The sequence below is a fragment of the Halichoeres trimaculatus genome, unplaced genomic scaffold (genome assembly GCF_033239565.1).
Source record: "Halichoeres trimaculatus isolate MK-OKI-2021-1 unplaced genomic scaffold, fHalTri1.1 fHalTri1_scaffold_21, whole genome shotgun sequence".
Lineage (NCBI taxonomy): Eukaryota > Metazoa > Chordata > Actinopteri > Labriformes > Labridae > Halichoeres > Halichoeres trimaculatus.
The window spans coordinates 21,485,184-21,506,054 of NW_027437199.1; the positions used below are offsets into that span (position 1 = coordinate 21,485,184).

The 20,871-nt window shown below is 41.3% G+C and overlaps 2 protein-coding genes across 4 annotated transcripts in view; one reads left to right on the top strand and one right to left on the bottom strand.

The window, feature by feature from the left end:
• The window catches only part of LOC141810662 (actin nucleation-promoting factor WASL-like), a 41,530-nt gene extending 36,812 nt beyond the window's left edge, over positions 1-4,718 (top strand). For all 3 annotated transcript variants that reach the window (XM_074698399.1, XM_074698397.1, XM_074698398.1), the window contains 3 exons: positions 658-1,190; positions 1,270-1,378; positions 3,570-4,718. In XM_074698399.1, coding sequence (XP_074554500.1) covers positions 658-1,190; positions 1,270-1,378; positions 3,570-3,631 — 704 coding nt within the window. In that variant the 3' untranslated portion in view covers positions 3,632-4,718. The remainder of the gene's footprint in view (positions 1-657; positions 1,191-1,269; positions 1,379-3,569) is intronic.
• Positions 4,719-13,683: 8,965 nt separating this feature from the next.
• On the bottom strand, positions 13,684-20,716 carry lmod2b (leiomodin 2 (cardiac) b). Its single transcript, XM_074698553.1, has 6 exons — positions 20,441-20,716; positions 19,704-20,177; positions 18,440-18,700; positions 18,135-18,353; positions 16,393-16,851; positions 13,684-13,920 (listed from the first exon to the last, which is right to left on the bottom strand). The coding sequence occupies exons 1-6, from the start codon at positions 20,714-20,716 to the stop codon at positions 13,894-13,896; spliced, it is 1,716 nt and encodes a 571-aa protein (XP_074554654.1). The 3' UTR covers positions 13,684-13,893.
• Between the last annotated feature and the right edge of the window lie 155 nt (positions 20,717-20,871).

A 20,871-nucleotide genomic window follows, 5' to 3' on the forward strand; every position in this document is an offset into this window, starting at 1 on the left:
TTGTCAAAGTGTTTTACAGATTAAATTTAGCTGTTTTCGGTTAAAAATGTTTTGTAAAATGTAAATTTGTTTAAAGTTTGTAAAAGTGTTTCAAACTTTGTCATTTTGCACTTCTCAGCCACCGTACTAATCCGTAGTTAAATCTGTCTTTACTGTTCTGTGCAGGAAGGCTGCCCCTAGTGGCTCCATGTTACAACTGCATGATGCATTAATACTTTTGGATGCATTTTAACAAGTATGCAGTGAAATCTTTGATCAGACTGGTTTATATTCACGCTTAACCTCTTATACTACTCTTCTTTGATGCTAGAAGCACAGGTGGATCGTATCTTAACCACTCTGCACGCGCATTTTGGCTTCAATGCGAACAAAAGCACGATAAAAGTTTCATTTATCAATGAGCAGAGTTCAACAGAACACTGAACTGGACCAGGCTTCAGTGAATTGTTAAAAGTTTTTGAAATTTTCATCTTCAAAATTTAATAACTGAAAAGAAAAAAAGATGAGGACCAAAGTTTCATCAGTTTTTAATTATCAAACAAGCTCTGTATTAAAACTGTGATGAACAGTTTTTACAGACGACTCTTCATGAAAGTCGTTGATTGGTTAAAGAAATGTTCTTTTCTGAAAAGTCTGATTCGCTGTTTTTCTCTTTAGCTCCTCCACCTCCTCCATCCAGAGGCGGGCCTCCTCCACCACCTCCTCACCACAGCTCCGCCCCTCCTCCTCCTCCTCCAGCCAGAGGTCGAGGTGCCCCTCCACCTCCTCCACCCTCCAGAGCTCCCGTCTCCGCTCCTCCTCCTCCTCCACCATCCCGACCAGGCATGTCCGCTCCTCCTCCACCCCCTCCCAACAGAGGCACCCTCCCGCCTCCCCCTCCACCAGCCCATGCTTCATTCCCTGTGGCACCTCCTCCACCACCTCCCCCTCCTTCATCTTCCATGTCATCAGGTGGCGGTGGAGCCCCACCTCCACCCCCTCCTCCTCCACCACCTCCTGGCCCTCCACCCCCTGCTCCTCCGCTGCCCATGGAGGCTAACGGAGGGGACAGCTCGGGGAAGTCGGCGCTGCTGAGTCAGATCAGGGAGGGCACCAATCTGAAGAAGGTGGAGCAGAGGGAGCGGCCGGTGTCCAGCACCGGCAGAGACGCTCTACTGGACCAAATCCGACAAGGAATCCAACTGAAACCGGTCAGTGCTCACACACCACGTCTCTGATCAGCTGATCTATACTTCCTGCTGCTCTAACGTCTCTGCTGTTTCTTCACAGAGAGACGACAACACAGACTCGACTCCTCCCACTCAGGCTCCATCATCAGGCATCGTTGGGGCTCTGATGGAGGTGATGCAGAAAAGGAGCAGAGCTATTCACTCCTCAGGTACCCAGGAGAACCAGCACTCACCTTCAGCTTTACTATTTTCATACTTTCTTTGTTTCCTTTTCCCCATCATGCTCAGGAGAAATCCTCTGGGCTAACTTTGTCACAGACTCAGTCTAGAGTTACACAAGAGCTCGAGAAGTTTTTCCTCTCTGACTCTCAAATGATGGAGTTCACTGACTCCAGTTGGCTCAGACTTTGAGTCATCACCTCACGGTCACATGACACGCTGTCAGCAGAAGATAAAACCAGACTTTCACTACCTCCTCGTTTGTCTCTATCCATCTTGTGATGTAAGTTTTTCTGAAATCCATTTTTAACCTCCTGGATGAGGATCATCCTTTGTCTTTGAGGAAGTTTTAAGACCCTGTCCTTAAGACAAACAGGGTACACCATGGACAGGGCATCACAGGGCTCACATTTAGACAAACTACCAGGACTTTTTTAAAATCCTTATATTGCAATGACTAGGCCTGTCACAATAACAAATTTTTGCTAGATGATAATTTTCCAAAATATTATTGCTGATAAACGATATTATTGTCAGTGAGTACACCATATCAAAAGCAAGAAACTTTAATTTCTTAAGAGTATTTAACTTTAATTAAAAGGTCAGGATCTTTTAAAAAATAAATTAAACAAAAAATATAATAAATTTAACAAACAAGAAAGAGAAAAAAAAGATAATGAAAATAAAATGGACTCTCTTTTAGAAAAAAATACATGTCAATGAAAATAATTAACACTAATCAAAAACAATAAAACATAGACCCTGTCTCTAAAGAAAAAATGAAACTCAAAAAAAAAACAACAATAAAAACTATAGCCTAAATAAAAGGGAGTTTATACAGTTCCTGAATTGTTTGTAACATGTACTTTTTCCCAGTCAATCCGTACTGTCTGTCAAACATTTTGAACATTTCTGGCTTTCAACCGTATTGAAGGGCTGCATTTCTTTGGCAATGTAGCTGTCTCTTAGCGCCCACCATTTGGCGCTTTTATTTCTATTTACTTTGCAGACCAAAAGCCTCAGTAAGAGCGGATTGTCAAAGAACAAGGCTCCGCTGCACCTCCCTTTCTTCTTCTTCGTCGCCACTATTTTCAAACAAATGCGACATATCAGCTCGTTGGTGTTCATGAGCTCACACTTTGTTCATTCTGATAAAAAACAAAATATTCCCACACTGGGACTGTGGCAGGCGGCTTAAGAACAGTATCTTTGGTGCCATCTCTCATTCAGCCTCTTTGGTGGAAAGAGAGGAGGAAAACAAACATGCACGTGTCAGTTTATCAAGGCTGGCAAACTTACAGAGGACGTTTTTATTTATCGTTCGGTTAATCGATTTATTGATTATCGTGACAGGCCTAAGCATGATAAAAAACATCATTTACCTCTGTAGATGCAGTAAACGGTTGTAATTGAATTAACGTCTATAAATATTGATTGAAGTGAATGAGTTGAGCATGGTACGGCTTGCCAGTGTGACCACGTTCTAAGAAACTGGGGCTTTGTTAAGAACTCTGGTAGCTTTACCAAACAATAACTCATCAGAGGAACAATGCTTTCAAAAAATCACCACCTCTTTGCAATTGCAGCGAGGTAGCCTGAGAGCTACAAATGTCTTTTCCTCTAAACAAGCTGTCCTCCAAGCTGGGAAACTTGCATTGGCTTCTATGCAAAGCAGCTCTTGTTCAAATGAAACGTCTACAAGTTACAACACAGAAACAGAACAATGAAATACTTCACCCAAAGAGAGGTGAAGCGTCATCGAAATCATTTTACACATACGATCTCAGGTGTTTCATATTACATTTCTTAGATCCTCTAATAGACTGTAGTTATAGACTGAGATAATGAGTTTATTTTCATAAATTTATGACTTTATTCTTGTAAATGTATGGCTTTAATCACTTTACGTTTTTCCTTCAACATTTCCTTAACCCTACATGGTGAATTCGAATACACCTCTGTGTACAGCTGGAAATTTTTCAGTAGTTTTGTGTGTTTCAAGTAGATTTTCTGTGAATGAAACTTAATTTATCCTGAACTAGTCCTTTAAATATATTCAAACAATGGAAAAACTGAAGGCATGCTATGGGACAGACAAGCATTTCATCTACAGGTCTACGCAGAAAAAAAAAGGGTGTGATTTTTTTTATGCCTTCTGATTTTCCTTCTTTCCTTCCACAGATGAGGATGATGATGATGATGACGATGAGGACTTTGAGGATGAAGATGAATGGGAGGACTAGCGACTTGTTCTTTCTCCTGCTCCTCAGCCCCAGGATGATTACGACACTATAAATGTTTTGTCTTTCTAAAAAGAAATCTTTAATTTCACACGTATAAATGTAAATGTTCTATCAAGTTGCTGTATATTTTTGTTGCCTTTATGCTTTTTTATTAATCTGTGCAATACCTCATTTAATCTGTACATGTTCGTCATTCTCATATCTTAGTTTGTCCTTTCCTTATCTTCGTCTGCTCCCTCTTCTCGATAGCAATATTTCACATATCTGGTTTAAACTTTGTTGGGTTTTTTCCATCTCTATGCATCTTTTCCTCCTCCTCCCACGTCCCACAACTCTTCGACCTCCATCTGTCGCTGAGATATCGTTCCTATATCTGCCTCCTATCATCCCATCACACATTTTCCCTTCCTGTCGCTCTGCATCTTTCCTCTCCTCAGAATAACGTGCAATTTAACATCGAGCTGTTTGTCAGGCCGTAGAGTTGAATGTGCTTTCTCTTGTTCTTTGGTCAGTCATCGGAGGAGGACGTCCTCCATCAATCATCGTCATTGTTCGTCAGGAGAAGAAAAAAGAAAATGAACTATTTTCATACCCTCTTGCTCTGTAGTTTATTTTTACTTATAAAATGATCCTAGTTAGCTCGCATATTTTCTTAAAACTGAAAAAAGAAAAACAAAAAAAGTCTCTCTTTGGAAACTTCTGCTTCATTTGCCATCGACTGTAAATCTGCTCCAGTTTGAGTCTTGTTGTATTTTTGCACAGAAAGAGGAGACTCGCTGCGTGAACACAGGACATTTTCAGGTCTTTATGGTCATGGAACATACGTGCTTTAAGGAATGAGGCGTAAAAAGCATTTTTAACCGTTAACCTGTCACACACACTACGATAAGTTCAGACACACGCAGGCAGTCCTCTGCTGCCACCTGTTCTTCATTTGACTTCCTTTGTTTCTGTCACACTACAGATTCTGTTCAAATTGTACTTTTCTTTTATTTTTTACAGTAGCCAACATTAATAAAGCCTGTTTGTTGGAATCAGGTTGTTGATCATGAAAAGTTTGAGGAATAAAGACATTTTAGTTTTACCCACCTGATGCTCATGATGGGTCTGTGTTCTGATTTCATTACGGCGACTAATTTGATATCTCTCAACTTATCTTCATTACAGGTGGATGTATCACCTGGGACAATTAGACTTATTTACTGTTTGTTAATAGGTAAAGCTGAGCGTGCACTTTGGCAACAGAAGTGCTGGGGAGTGCAATGGTTTGTCAAACAACGTGGCCATCAAAAAACATGTTTTATCTTTATAACAATTTGATGGATGGTGAAGGACTCACAGGTTGGTGAGGAAGCAGTGAGTGGACAGAAAACACCAACAAGTGGACAGACACTCAGTGAGCTGTTGGGTTGGGAGGAAAAGTTGATGTAAATGCAACTATAACAAGAATAATAGCAATAAAATAGAATAAATAGTGTATATATATATATATATATATATATATATATATATATATATATATATATATATATATATATATATATATATATATATATATATATATATATATATATATATATATGTGTGTGTGTGTTTTTTGTTTTGTTTTTAGTTTTTTTTTTTTTTTTTTTGTTAAACTGTTTTAAAAATATAGGGTTTTTTTTGGCAAAAAAAATATATTCTAATCTAAATCCTTAATTTCAGTAGTTTTTTATAAGTTGGGTTGGAAAAAAAAAAGATGTCAGATCCTGACATAAATCCTAAAAACTCACTCACATGTGATGCTCATTTTTTGTAACAAAAAAAAAAAAAAAAAAAAATGTTCCTGATAGAGTCACTTGACATCATCATTATCTTTCAACTATTTTTTACATGGTCTGATATTAAAAAGTGAACAAAAAATCTCAAAAATCAGAAATAAAGAATTGCAGTTTAAATTGAATCAGCACCTCAAAAACCGTATATGTTTCAAAGCTAGAGAAAAGTGTATCATCCCAGCCCTAGTGGACAGACATTTTTAATGGAGAAATCCAGTGTGTACCCAGAGAGGAGTTAAAACAAGTGACTGGATATTTGTGACTGTATTATCTGTGAACACTTACCAGACTGTGAAATATAAAGACATGAACGCGTCAAACCAAAAACCCTCCCAAATCAAAAACAAGCACACAGACCGCTAAGACCTGGGTTAAAATAAAGGAACCAGAAACTTCATCCAGTAGAAAACTGTACCAAATATACCAGAAATAAAAACAGTTTGTGTTTTAAAGATGCTGTGAGGAGGATTTGTTTCAAATAGACTGCAGCACCATCTTTTGGCCAGAGACTTATGCACACTGTCGTGAAGACGTCACTCTGAACAAGGTGTGTGTTCGATTTGGAATGAAAAGGAGCTGGAATAAACATTGTTTCATTGTTCTAGACAACTTTTTACTGAGCACAACACACCGAGGTAAGGTATTTATCAGTACAGTTAAGGTCTATGCACACTGAGTCTGTTGTTTTTTTTTGTTTTTTTTTTGTAGTTTTTTTTTTTTTTTGTTTTAATTTATTGCAAAAATTTGAGAAAAATGGAGTCATTAAGCAGTGGCTCCCTTATATAAGGGAATCAACATTAGCACAAACAGATTAGTCCCTGTGTTAGCCTTTAGCTTGTGTTTTAGCCTTTAGCTTGCATTTTCAGTAGAGAAAACACAGATCTCTCTTCTCACTACTAAATTTTGTCAGCTGGTGTGGTGTTGTGAAAGAGACTTTGATGTGCTGTAAATCAATCCGGTCCTGCCAAACCTGATTAGGAATCTCTCAAGTAGCATTTAGGAATAAACTTTATTCACACTGATAATCTCATTTTAAAGTGTGGATTAGGATCAGGCATATCAGGCTTTTTCAAGAATTTGTTGTTTTCTTCCCCTCATGTTACATAATTGTCCGACATTGTTATTAGTATGTCAGTAGTGATCTTTTCTCATAACCTCGTTGAGTAAAATGATTTAAAAATATCAACATGAGGCTCAGTTTTTTGTGTTTTCTGAGGAACTTGTAAAAAGGACTTTTAAAGAAGGTGACAGTATTTAATTTGTTTTGGGGTTGGAAGAGGTTCAGGTTTTTTTCTCCACGTTTGAGGAGATAAATTGTACATGCTGAAAAGCTACTGGACAGATTTGATGATTATGTTTCAGGAGTCTCCCTTTGGCTGAAGATACACACTTGATACGCTCCTATGAAGAGCAGAATCACGCCTGTCACTCTTGAAATCTAAGTGTGTGTGCTCATGATAACTACAGCCCTCATCACTGTAACGAACAGGCAGACAGGGAGCTGGACAGATCTACTAACAGCTGAGGAGAGGATTATCACAACCCCACAGCTAGCATGTCACCCACTGAGCCAGGTACCAGTGAAAACCCAGTGAGTGATGGACCTCCACAGTTTGTCTGAGTGACAATAACCTGAAGCACAAACACAAAGAAAACCTGTAAACATAATTTCAAGAAGTGAGTCTGAGATCAAATGTGAGCAACACAACAACGACCACAACAATTCAACGCCCCCGCTGTTTATTTTTAGGAGATGTGCACATCAGCTGACACCGCACTGACCCTGTATCAGTTCTCTCTGCTGCAGTTTATGGGAAGGATTAGAGCAGCTATGGCACTTTCCACGAGTGAGGCAACGCTATTTGGGAACAGTGCTGTCATAGAGACCTTTAAAACACATGAACAAAAACAACAGCACATACAACCTGCTGAGTTTTACAAACAGTATTTACATTTTATTTCATCTCAAAGAGCGGTGTTACACTCCTCTAAGGTTTGATCCATCTGGAACATGATCCTGAATTCCTTACAGGTGAGAGGTCGCCTAAAGCCTGAAGTCTCCACAGTTTACAGCTGATTTTATGGAGGGATCCCTCTGTTGACAGTCTGACTGATGTGACTAAGTGCTGTTCTTGAGTAGAGGAAGTTTTATTCTTGGTACACTTCATCCAAAGAATGCATTGTGCACACTGAGCTGCAGAGCTGGAACATGTCATTAAGAGGACTGGTTTATCAGCAGGTGGCAGGAGCTTATTAAGTCTGGTCCTGGTCTTGATGGAGAAAAAAACCTGGCTCACACTTATAGTTTTTCTTGACTGTTTACACACAAATTCTGGTTCTTGAGACACAGTGACCACAACATGAAACCCATGCACTGACCACCTGAATCAGTGCTGCTGAACGACAAACACAATTCCTGCTTCACATTTAGAATGCCGTTCTGAAAAACACTTTTTTTCAAAAAGTTACCCACACTTTTCTGCATTTGGCTCAATTTGATAAAGAAAATATCTCCTTCTTTTTTTTTAAACCAGAGAACACACTCTCATTCAAATATCTGTAGTTAATTGCTCAGCTATGCACACTTGTTAGAGCCTGAAATGTATCAACCTGAAATGTAATTTTAAAAAATGTGACAAAGACTGAAACTTAATACCGTCTAGATAATATAACAAAAGTGCTGAGCCTGAAATGTAATTTTAAAAAGATGTGATAAAACCCAAAATGTAATAACTGACCCAGAATGTAGCAAGTTGTTACAATATGGACAAAAAGCCATTTCGTTTGGGGTTTTATAACTTTTTTTTTGCGTTCCGGGCTCTGCACTTTTGTTACATTTTAGGTCAGTTATTACATTTTGGGTTTTGTTATACTTTTTTAATTACATTTTGTGTTGTTACGTTTCAGGCTCCAACAACACCGACTCATCACATGAGCAAACACCTGTCACATATTTTTAAAATAAGCAATCAGAGCTTTAGCATTAAAGGGCAACAAGTAGGAATGGGTGCCATTGCCCCTAAATTCCACCGCACGCGCCGCACAGCGCAGCGTCGCGCCCTTGCGGAGCACTTAGATTCCATTGTAATCTATCAGGCAAATTCCACTGCAAGCGCTGCTGAAGCACCGGCGCGCGCCCAGGTGTGAGAAATACGCTTCAGGTCTATTTTCTGCGCGGCCACTTCCAAACCTCGTAAATTCACTGTGGATAAAAAAGCACTAAGCAGGAAGTCACTGTGTGAAGTACCCGTAAGATTCCAAATAAAACACAATGCAAGAACTCTCGAACATAAATTTCCTCCATATGTTATAAATACGTCACATCTGGAGGCACGTGATCAGGTAAACAGTCGGTCAGAGGGTCCCAGATGCAACAAGACACCATGGATGAAGAGAAGCTGATCTTGGAAGTGGAGAAGTTCAACATTCTGTATGATCCCAAACATCCTTTTAATAAGGACACAGGCAGAAAGGACAAGGTGTGGACTGACATATCAAAAGTTATGGGAGTGGATGGTGATCGTGTGATATCGCTATTCATACTAGTAGCCTGTGAGCGCGCTGCTTCCAGTGAGGTTTGACAATCGTAGCAAGACCACGGCGCTGCGCTGCGCTGCGCTGCGCTGCGCTGCGCATGCAGTGGAATTTAGGGGTTAGGCTTTTATAGGCACCACTACCAGTCTGTAGTACCAAGTACCAATTCATGTAAAATCAAATGGTGCCATGTTTTGGTACCTGAACGCATACTTGTGACAGTGAGAGAGTGGAAGAGTAGGCGGATTTCCATACTGGACATGAACACAGCATTGCAAGTTTATATAAGAGAAATAAATGTGTTAAATTGAAAAAGTTTGGGATTTTATTATTTAACAAATTGATATTTATTATCACATAAACACACACTAAAGTACTGAAATTTGGTACCGATACCAACTGCCAGGTACCGGGGATCAGTACCATATCCTTTCAAATGTAAAAGATACCCATCCCCAGCAACAGGTGAGCTTTTCTGTTTCAGAGCAACTGATGCCACCATTGGAAACAGACGTGTTTTCAACCTTTTCAAGCTATCGTAGATGCATGAGTATTTACAGCAGTTGATGCTTTTCATGGGTGCATTCACTGTGCTAGGTGATATTTCCCTCGCTGCTTGGCCAGGGAAAACACTGATTGTGATGTGGATGAGGTGCTGAGGAGAAGACAAAGCAAAGTTTTTGTTTGTTTTTTCTGTAGCTGTATGGAGTAAACACTTCTGTAGTTTTGTATATAGACCACTCTGCGTGCGGCTATGTGTTTTTTGGGATGTTCACTGTCTACATTGTTTTTACAGGAAAAATACAATATATTGGTTTCTGTATATTTGTGTGTTCAGAGAATAAAAACAAGATTCTAACATTTTACAACACACTTCTGTCTGTACTGCCTGTTGTGAGTGTGACACTGAACGTAAAAAAGGGCTCAGTCTTCTGATGAATGAAGAAGTGTTTTACATTGAGCACATCAGTGTTTAACTGGTTCCTCTGAATTTCTCTTCATGTGGTGGTCTGTGTGTGTCATATGAAAACAAAACACCATCGTAAAAAGAAATAACATCATTTTGAATGCAGGGTTTGGCCTATTGTGTGTGTGTTTTTTCATGTGTAGCGCTGAAACTCATGAGATCCTGGTCCAAAGATTGTTTGCATTGATGTAATCTGTCATTTTTCTTATCATCCATGAGCTCTAATGCGTGTCAGCGTGCAGCGTGCAGCATGCATCCTGCATCGTGGGTTTAGGAGGAGTCGAGGAACTCTTCCAAGATGCACAGACAGACACAAACAGAAACAGGAGCAGGATTAGTATAAGGAGCAGTAACAGGTCACATCACTCAGTCACTTCATCCTGCAGGGACTCTCTCATTGGCTTCCTCTCCTCTCACATGCTCTGTGTCTTTCCAGACTCGTCGCCTCTGAAGACAGGTGATCATCATCTCTCTTCTTCAATGTCAGTATGTCCAGACTAAACATCAAGCTCTAAATCTGGTGAAGCAGTATTTGATCCAGTGTTTAAGTCACAGTGGCTCTTCATTAACTCTGAATAGATTTAAATGGTGTTATAATGCTTACCTTATAGAACATGACACCACTGCTCAGAAGTTAACAGTAGTTAAGGTTTGTGAAGCCATAATGTTCTTTTCTTTTTTGCATATTTTAGGCTAATAACTCATTTTTTGCCTTTTTAAACAGCTAAACTGTTTTTAGCATTAGCATTGTCATAAGTAGATGTAGAAGCTGTTCATGAACAGACAAATAGGTTTATAAAAGTTCAAAATATAAATCAAATAATAAAGCAAAACTTTCAGTAAACTGAACAAAAAAATCATCCACTAAACAAAACATTTTAAGAAGATTTGAGCAAATGTTGGACAGAGCTAGCACTGGCTAACCTAGCATACTTCTGATCAGTGTTTTTACTTCCTCAGCAAGACCTTTAGCTATTAGCTGTATGAGAAGTCCTGCAAGAGAAGTTGCCAGAAAGAATTTGCTGGAGAGAAGTCGCCAGAAAGTAGCTGCAAGAGAGGTCATTGCACTAGAGAAGTCGCAAGAGTAGTTGCCAGAGAAGTCACAGGGGAAGTGGCACCGGAGAAGTTGCTAGAGAAGTCGCTAATGTAGTCATGAGAGAAAAGTTGCGCGAGAAGACGTAATATAAGTTGTGTTAGAAGTCGTCAGAGAAGTTGCACTTAAGATGTCACGAGACGTCCTGAGAAAAGTCGCAAGAGAAATTGGGAGAAAAGTCACGAGAGAAGTCCTGAGAGAAGTCGTGAGACAAATTGCAAGAGAAGCAGTGCGAGAAGTGGCAAGAGAAGTCACAAAGCAAATTACTAGAGAAGTCACTAGTGAAGCCAAAAGAGAAATTGCATGAGAAGTGGCCAGAGAAGCGAAAAGAGAAACCACTAGAGAAGTTGCACAAGAAGTGGCAAGAGAAGTAGCAAGACAAGTCACTGGAAAAGTTGTGCAAGAAGTGGTGAGAGATATCATTGGATAGACAAGTCACAAGGCAAGTCACCAGAGAAGTCACAAGGCAATTCACTAGAGAAGTTGCCAGAGAAGCCAAAAGAGAAATTGCAAGAAAAGTCGTGAGAAAAATTGCACGAAAAGTGGTGAGAGAAGTCATTAGACAATCGCTAGAGAAGTTGCACAAGACGTGGCGAGAGAAGTCACAGGGCAAATCACTAGAGAAGTCATCAGAGAAGCCTAAAGAGAAATTGCATGAGGAGTGGCCAGAGAAGTGAAAACAGAAACCACTTGAGAAGTTGCATAAGAAGTGGCAAGAGAAGTAGCAAGACAAGTCACTAGAAAAGTTGTGCAAGAAGTGGCGAGAGAAGTCATTAGACAAGTCACTAGAGAAGTTGCACAAGTAGTGGCGAGAAGTCATTAGATATCATTAGAGTAGTTGCACAAGAAGTGGCAAGACAAGTTGTGAGAGGAGCCGCGAAAAAGAAGTCGCAAGGGACAAGTTGCTTGGGACAAGTGGCAAGACAAGTCACAAGGCAAGTCACCAGAGAAGTTGCCAGAGAAGCCAAAAGAAAAGTCGTGAGAAAAGTTGCATGAAAAGTGGTGAGAATAGTCATTAGACAATCGCTAGAGAAGTTGCACAAGAAGTGGCAAGAGAAGTCATTAGACATATAACTAGAAAAGTTGCGCAAGAAGTGGTGAGAGAAGTTGTGAGCCGCGAGAGAGCAGTGGCAAGGGGGAAGTTGTTCGGAGAAGATGTGAGAGAGAAGAGACCAGAGAAAAGTTGCTAGAAAGAAGTTGCTAGTTAAGATTCGCCAGATAGAAGTTGTTCGTTTGAAGTTGCCAGAGAGTAAGCCCCTGAGAGGTCACTTGACAGAGGTCACTATTGCAAGAAGTCGTGCTAGAGAAGTCACAGGAGAGGGGTCCCCAGAGAGAAGTGGCATTGGGTATTGGGAAGAAGTAAAGAGGGGAAGCTGCAAGAGAGGTCGCTAGAAACAGGTCAGAGTGGCAAAGTGGCTGGAGAAAAGTCATGTTGCTTAAAGTAGCTAGCATAAGTTGTTGGGAAAAGACGCTCAGGAGAAGTCACTCTAGAAGAAATTTCCTAGCTTGCTTAATTTTCTATGCATATGCTTTTTTTAGTGGATAGGAGAGAGGAGAGGCAAGGCGTGTAAACCAGACCCTAAACATGTTTAGATCTACAACATTAAGTTTAACTAGGCCAGCTGCAGCTTTGCACATGTTTGATTTATTTATATAAAGTCTGGAAGTGAAGGGATGAGCAAATAGAATTTGTTTAATCTTTCATTTCACTATTATGACACTGTAAAACCACATGCATACATTTATTTGTGTTATTTTCCTGTATCATTTCCTGAAAACTTTTCTCAGCCATACAAGGGGGTACTTGGCTGTTATCGTCATTGCAAGGGGTATACAAGCCCAAAAAGTCTGAGAACCCCAGAGTTTTTTTTAACAATTTTATACTAACTTATACTGGACGTTAAAGACGTATTTGTTCTCAATTTAAGATTTTGTAACTAACTAACGTCCCACCTCTTTACCTCGTGCTAACTTGATCAGAGCTAAACTGAGTCCAGCATTTCCAAAATGGCACCTGTGACTGTAGGCCTCAACACTCTGCATCTGAAACAAATGACTGGAACCAAAAGCTGCTTTTTAAACTTATGGATTCAGCTTCTGACTTTTAAAAGTCATTTCCAACGTAAAGTGAGCATTTTATCGTGACGCTCCTCATCAGCCCACAGCTTTGTTTTCATCCCAGCGTTTTTTCTAAGGTGACATCTGGTCTGTGAAGTCCTCGTAGCGAGTATCTATTCTCTCCCTCCACTTCGTCACGCATTGTTAATTGTTCCAACAAAATGCGCAGTCGCCCCGCTCTCTCATACGTGCTAACTGCTGTGGGTGTACTGTGAGTGTGTTTGAGTGGGAAAATGCATCAGTGCTGCAGTGCTTGACCGGTAAGCTGACTCACTGATGAAAACAGAGGCTTTGTTTGCTTCCTATTCTGCTACACGGCAGCTGACCCTTCTCTTTAAATGGAGCTCATCCAGGAACCAAAGAAGAGAGAAACATTTACATGATCAGACAAACAGTGTTGTAAACACCACATGACTATATTTAGAAATCAACAGGTAATCCCACCAAACAACAGATCGTATTTACAATTTTACAAGAAAACAGAGTTAGAAAACTCATCAGTAAACAGTTCTGTCTGCTCGTTTAGAATTAAAGAAGAAACACTGTCTTTAATGAGGCATAAATACTTAAAAAACCTGAAATGTAAAGCTATCATGACAGTGCAAAGTTCCAGTACATTTTCTTTTTCATGAGTAAGAATTCAGTTCTTTCTTCTCCATCCATCCCATTCAGTCCCTCCATCATCACCATTGTGATGTAGACTCCTCTCAACACCTCTCACTTCCTGATTGTATTATCGTAGATGATGGGGGATTTCCACCTGAAAAGTAAAAAGACGGTCAGTTTAAAATGCCAGGCAGGAAAACAAGAAGTCTCTGATGCTTTTTAGGAAACATGATGTCAAAGATAGGAATCACAGGAATGAAAGGAATGCACATGGGTCAGTGGTCGTGACTGAGTGGCACCAATAATTTGGCAGTTTTGACCTCTGAAGTGGTTGATGTCGCCGCAAATTCCTAAAACGGATTTATTCGGCTGTTTGAAGCTTTTTCCTTGTCAGACGTGCTGGGTATGAAAGCTCCATCCGGACACAGATTAGACTGGTTTAGTTTATACATACTATAAACTGGCAGTCTGCTTATTTATTTGATACTGTTTGTTTTTTATGTGCAAAACTGAATAGGTCCAAGTTCAAAGATAATTGAAGTATGGTCTTTAGATTTAAAAAAACAAATAAATAAAATGTCAACTTTCACAGGAATAATCCTGGTCAATCATCTCCTATGGGTTTCTATACGTGTGTGTCAGTGTCTGTGTCTGCCTCAACCCTCCTCTGCCTGGATGTTGATGTTTTGGTGGTATTAGAATGTTTCTGGGCAGAGAGTAGGTGTGGTTCAATTAGCCAACCACAACATACACAGTGCGCAAGTGACTTTGCGAGTTGATAATAACAAATGGAAGAAGCTAATCAGAGCGGCTACATAATGGAAACAATGCTGGACAGATAAAGCTTTTTCCTAAATGAGGGTGAAGCTTGGCTCACCTTTCACTCGCTTTCGGGAACTTGGAGAGCAGGACAGGACATAGAAACGTGAGCTGGCTTTCTTGACAAGTAATGAAAATTAATTATATAACGACTGGTAAATTAAATTACGACTGGTAATGTGAGATCCAACAGGAGAGCATGCTAGTCGTTTGGTTGACAAAATGCAGACATCCCTAATTGCTCAAAAGTAGGGTCTGCATGAAGTTTTGTTATTTGTTGGTAAACACAACATTCAAACTGGGCTCCTCCTCCTTGGCTCAGTGCCAGCGGCAGCACACACCCACAGCCTCCGACTATGACTACGAAAACACACTCACTAGCCCAGCAAACGCCTGTAGCATCACATTGGTCTCATATGGGAGAGACTCAAGAGTCGCGCACCCGACTTGGCACGTTAGCGCAAGCTAATCACAGGTATTTGACACATACCTGGTTAGCACAAAGCTAACTCGCGTCGCTCTTTATCCTGTGCTGCTCTCCAAGTTCCCAAAAGTGTCGAGCCAAGCTTCACCCTTGTTTAGGAAAAAGCTATATCTGTTTGGGATTTCTTTTCAATTTTGTCGTTTTTCTTGCTCTGTGCTACATACACTATCGTAGCTGCTCTGATTAGCTTCTCCCACTCACAATCATTAACATGCAAAGTCATTTGCGCACTGGGTGTGCTGTGATTGGCTGATGTAACAACGCTTACACTCCGCCCAAAAACGTCCAGACACGACCAAAACATCAACATCCAGGCAGAGGAGGGGGGTCAAGGCAGACACAGACACTGACACATATGTACAGAGGCCCAGAAGTTACAACTGCAAGTTAGAGTCATTGAGGTTCTGTTATAGGGGATGTAAAAGAAAATGTGAAGGCAGATTTTTTCGTCATTTTGCCCTGTTTCCCGTCTTTATGCTAAATGAGGCTAATTGTTATACACTCTCTACATATTTGATTTCCAACATGCTTAGAAACATGGATATTGCATCCAATCATGTCCAGAATGTCCTCGGTTGCATAAACAGATGAAGTGTTTGTGGGCTGAATGTGTTGTTAGTGCTTGCTGTGGTAACATGTCATATCTGTCTTTATCAGAGCTCCCCTGAAGAGTTGCTATAAATACGTTTGCTAAGTGGCAGGAATTTCACAGCTAGGAGACCCCACCATCTGAGGGCAGAGCTGATTTTCCACTCTAACAATGTATCAAGCTGTGCTCACGCTTCAAAGTAACACTTGTCTCTCCTCCAAAGATAAAATTTAACAAACTCTGAAATACAGCTGAATGTCCAGATTTTGAGTTTGCTCCACTTTTCTTTTTTTACCATTTATTTCTTGTTTTACCAACTTCTTGTTTCTTGTTAGTGTAGGAATGCTTTAACTACTTTCTGTATCTTTCAGCTCTCTGTATCTTGCTTTCTCTTGGCACATAGCGTGCTGGTGTTCGCAGCCTGTTGCCAGCCGGCTCCAGAGACGGAGCACAGACCGTGTCAGCTGCAGAGATGACTCAGACACCTTAGGCTCTGTGTCATCCTCATCTAAATTAAACTTCCTGCTTGTTCGGTTTGCCTCTAGAGGCACTCTACCATTTTGCAATAAGTACTTTGTTGACTTCTTGTGTGGGAGGATGTTTTTGCTTTTTATCAGTTTCTCAAACTTTGAGACCAAACTGATGAAAAGTTTGTGAGTGGAAAGAACTGGAAGAGTATTCTGGCCATCAGATTGAAAAAACTCCAAATTGTCGCAGAAATTACTCCAACTTACCCGTCTTAGGTTGCGGATGCTGCTGGAACGAATCGACTCCATCAGCTGGTCGTGGGCAGACCTCATTGGTGTGGATGGCCTGCTGCCCTCCTCCCCCCGTCTGTCCGCTGACACAGGCCTCAGGGCGTTCTTCAGCTCCTTCAGGATGCCGCTGGTCTCATCTTTCTCTGAGTCTTTCCCCTTCCCCTTCTTGCTCTTCTTAACTTTAGTCTTCTTTACCTTTTGGCTACTCGCCTCATGAGCCTTGATGACCTCTGCAATCATCCTTGTTGGCTTCTTGTTCTCCCGTGGAGGAGCAGGTGGAGGGGGAGGAGGTGGGGGAGGTGGCGGTGGAGGGGGTGGTGGGGGAGGAGGAGCAGGAGGAGTCTGTTTTTTAGGTAGCTCTATCCGGGGGAGTTTGGGTGAGGACCATGGGGAGACTCTGGGTGAGTTGTAAGGTGATGAACGAGGAGTTGCTCTCTGGAAGAAAGATTCAAACCATCAATGTTATATGTCAGGCAAAGTTTCCTTAAAGGGCTGTTGAGCAGATGCTGTGGTTTCCACTACAGAGCCATGTTTGTTTTTAATGCACAGCTGCCAGAGGACCAAAGTTTTTAGCTTTGTGCCATTTATAGAAAGATTTCTGGATCCTTTAAAGAGTCTGTGAGGAGGATCTGTTTTAATTAGACTGCAGTGACACAGTTTGGCCAAAAAGTCTCATGTGCACTATCGTGAAGATGTGACTCTTAACATGGTGTGTGTTTGTTTTGGAAATTAACGCAGGTTAAATTTTCTTTTAAACTATGCTTTGATTGTTTGAGATAACTTTTTACTAGAAACAATGAAACAAGGTAAGGTATTTACCAACAGTTACATAGAGCTGTTGTTTGAAACGTGTCAACAAGCAAACTTAAGTTTGTACCATAGTTTAGTAGCCGGCTATATTTAGGTCTATTCACAGCCTGGTGCTCTAAGACGTCATGTCCTGCCAGTCATCTACCAAGCAGAGCTAACATAACCTCACTCTTCATTTTATTGATAGACTCTCAAGTTTGAACAGACCACTGCAGAACAACTGCTGACTGTGGGTTGGAATCAACATCATCACAAACAATTTAGCTAATGTTTTAGCTTTTAGCTCGTGCTCTATCTCTCCTGTTTATCTTTCTTCTGCTGTTCTGTCCTTTTTCTGTCTGACAGTTAGGCTCCAGTGTCCACCATCACTACAAAATTAATCACAGAAGTCGTTTTCAGCAGAGAAAATCGAAGATCTCTCTTCTCACAACTACTCTCTGTCAGCCATTGTGATGTTGTCATAGATACTGCCGTAAATCAATCTGGTCCTGCTTGACTCGATTGGAAAGCTGAGAAGTGGTGTTATTGTGGACCTCAAAGCGTCTGTTTCCAATAGATTACCAAAGGGTCTGTGAGTTTGTTATTGGGTAACATAATGAAGGCTTACCTATTAGCATAGCTGTCATCAGAGTTATATGTAAAACACAAATCTTAGGGATTTATTTATAGCCAAACATCGAAGCAGTCTCTAATAATTATTTCAATGATTTTTCCTGAATGTTATTTTTTTTCTTAATTTGGGTTATCAGAGTTTTTTTCTGAAGATTGATCTTGAAAAGAGGATGTCACTGTCTTATATTTGTACCACCCAGCACTACAACCAGGTACGCCTTTTACAGTTCAACTCTTGGTGAAGTTGCAAACCTGTATGTGGGAAACTTTTCACTGCTCATCACAAAGGTACATACCAGTGCGTTGGTTCGAGGGTTAACGGCTCCTTCTTGGGCCCCTTGTTGGCCCTGCTGCTGCTGCTGCCTCTGCTCCTGCAGCCGTTTCTTTCTCTGGTGGTCTTGGTTCCTGGTGAGGATCCCGGTCATGCTCATCCTGGGACCAGGCAGGTTGAACTGGTATCCCAGTTTAATCAAGGTGTGGTTTTCCCTCAGGATCTTCACCATCTCCATCTCCACCTGGGGGAGAAGTAGACATTGTTAAAGATCATTGAGAAGGTGAGGTACGGCTACTTCATGAAGGTTTGGTTTGGGCATATCCTGACCTGTCCTCCACACATGTGTCTCTGGTTGTGGAATCGAAGCTCAGTGAGGGTGTTGTTTCCTGGCAGGGCTTGAACCAGCGCCATCACGCCCTTTCCAGTCACATAGTTAGACTCTATATTGAGACTGATGATGGACGAGTTCTCCTTCAACATCTTGGCTATGGCCAGAGCCACAGGGTCGTCTGCTTTGGTGTTGGCGAGGCTGAAGACTTTTACGTGGGAGTTGGATCTCAGGGCTTCTGCAAATCTAATCAGGGTTTCCTAAAAAGAACACCAGGATGTTAAAATTTTCTAGGAACCACAAATTCTCTGAAAACTAAACTTGTTGGGGTTGATTGCTATTTGGAACACCACTTGCACCACAGAGAGGCCAACTTTAAAAGAAAATCCTTTCTGTATGCCATAAAGACTTGAGAATTTTCTTTTTAAATATTAATTTTTTTCGACAGGTGAACTTGTCAAAGCAGTTTCCTTGATGCCACAAATTTTGGTCCAATGCCACTCAAACGTATCTGGAGTCAGCAATCGTCTGCTCGATAAACATTGCACAATCTGGCACCAAAAATAAGTTTGCATTCAATCAAAAGCCAAGTTGTTCAGTTTGGATTATCTATGTACACAGCGCGCATTTTGTGGCATTTTCTGTAACTGATCCTGGGATAGGTCCCCAAATTACTGACCCTACCATCCCACTTTCTGGTACCCTTCTGTTGGGGTGCCAGACAACCCCAGAAGGTGGAGCTAGAAGCACTGCTATCTGTTGATTGGTCGAAAGAATTTACCAATGTATTTCTCCTGGTGGCTCACAGCCTTCTCTGAAACAAAGCTTGATTGTTCATTTTAACAAAGAGCCACATGACGATCACAAAGAAGATAAATTACTGGATGTCTTCCATCATTGCCCTTTGTTTACTGTGTCCTCTTTTTCTTCTTCTTTGAATTTATTGGCGGGATACACTGTGTCACGCTGCTATGCATCATGCTATACGTAGCTGATGCGGCTATCAGCGTCCAGCTAACACGCGGGCCCACCAAAAAGGGCTGTAGAAACGCAAACAGGATAGGCCTTACTGATCCAACCCGTACTAAAGTATACTGATCCATACCGGACTGCTTGGTGGTAACAGGGCTAACATTTTCTAACAGTGAAGAAAAGGATTCAGGAGAATGCCAACCAATTAAAACCCAAGGCCACATCGTTCAACTATTTCTTTTGTGGAAATAAAAAATCAACAAAGTCGAATCAAACATCTTTGGTTCATACCTGTGAGATATCATCAATGTTGTTGAGGTTAACTTCTGTGAGCTCCGGGTCATCCCCCAAAGCTCGTTGAAGCGCTTCATCAACAACTGTTGGGTTTCCCATTGCATTTGGGTCCACAGGTGGAGGGGGTGGGGTCAGCCTTATAGGCTCCACCCTCTGTGTCTTCAGCAGCATGGGGGTGTTGGCCCGTGGGGTCAGCGCCTCGGAATCCCTGAAAGGTTCAGGTTTTGATTTATTATCTTCTTCCTCTTCCTCTTCCTCTTCCTCGTCATCTTCCTCAGTTACAGCCTCTTCTTCCTCTTCTTCCTCCTCCTCCCCCTCTTCTTCCTCTACCTCCTCCTCCTCCTCCTCTTCGTCTTCCTCCTTCTCTTTTTGTTCTTCACACTTTTTCTGTTCTTTTTCATTGTCAACATCTTTGTCATCGTCTTCTCCACTGCTTTCTTCAGTCACACACTCCTCTTCTTGTTCTTCAGCCTGTGTTTAGAAACAGTGACTCAGTGAAATTCTGACTTCCGTTTTCTAATAACATTTAACAGATACAGAAAAGAGCGCTATCGGCAAAAAAAAAGAAAAGGAAAACGGAAAGCAGGTTGTTGTGATCTTCCCCGCTCAGGACATCAAGACAAACCTTACTTTTACCTTCTGAAGGAATTTGTTCTTTGTCTCATTAGGAACATCTAAAAGCTTCCTTAGCCTTGGGCGTTTGACCCAAACAAATCAAATTAAATATCACTGACCCGTCTCAGGCGTCCTCCACTGATCTCATCCTCCAGCAGTTTGCGTGTCTCATTTTCCCAGTACTTCGCAAGGGCCTCCCTGCTGAAGGTGCCCGTGGGGGTCTTATCTGTCTGGTCTCGCTGTCGGAGTCCAATGGGAACGTTGGCATCAGGATCAATGTCCACCAGCTCCTTTTCCAACTCAGCCAGCTCTTCAGGGCTGAGGGAAGCCAAAAGCTCGTCCTCATCCACATCTTCGTACTTACTCAGCTCTCGGCGATACCCGAAAAAGCTCATGGTCACACAGGTTGAGGACACACCAGTCAGTATGAGCTCAGACTACCCAAGACTTCTTGAAGTGCATAGATTAAATCCAACAGAAATGAGGTCCAGCGGAGTCCAGAATCCAGCAGAGATGATCCGTAGAGTGAAGGTGCTTGGTTGTTGTAAGT

Excerpts from the sequence above, each read along its gene's own strand:
- lmod2b (XM_074698553.1), bottom strand. The coding sequence starts at position 20,716 with ATGAGCTTTTTCGGGTATCGCCGAGAGCTGAGTAAGTACGAAGATGTG. Across the intron at positions 20,178-20,440 it reads GTGGAGGACGCCTGAGACGG|GCTGAAGAACAAGAAGAGGA; the intron begins GTCAGTGATATT and ends TTCTAAACACAG. Across the intron at positions 18,354-18,439 it reads GACACATGTGTGGAGGACAG|GTGGAGATGGAGATGGTGAA; the intron begins GTCAGGATATGC and ends CTTCTCCCCCAG.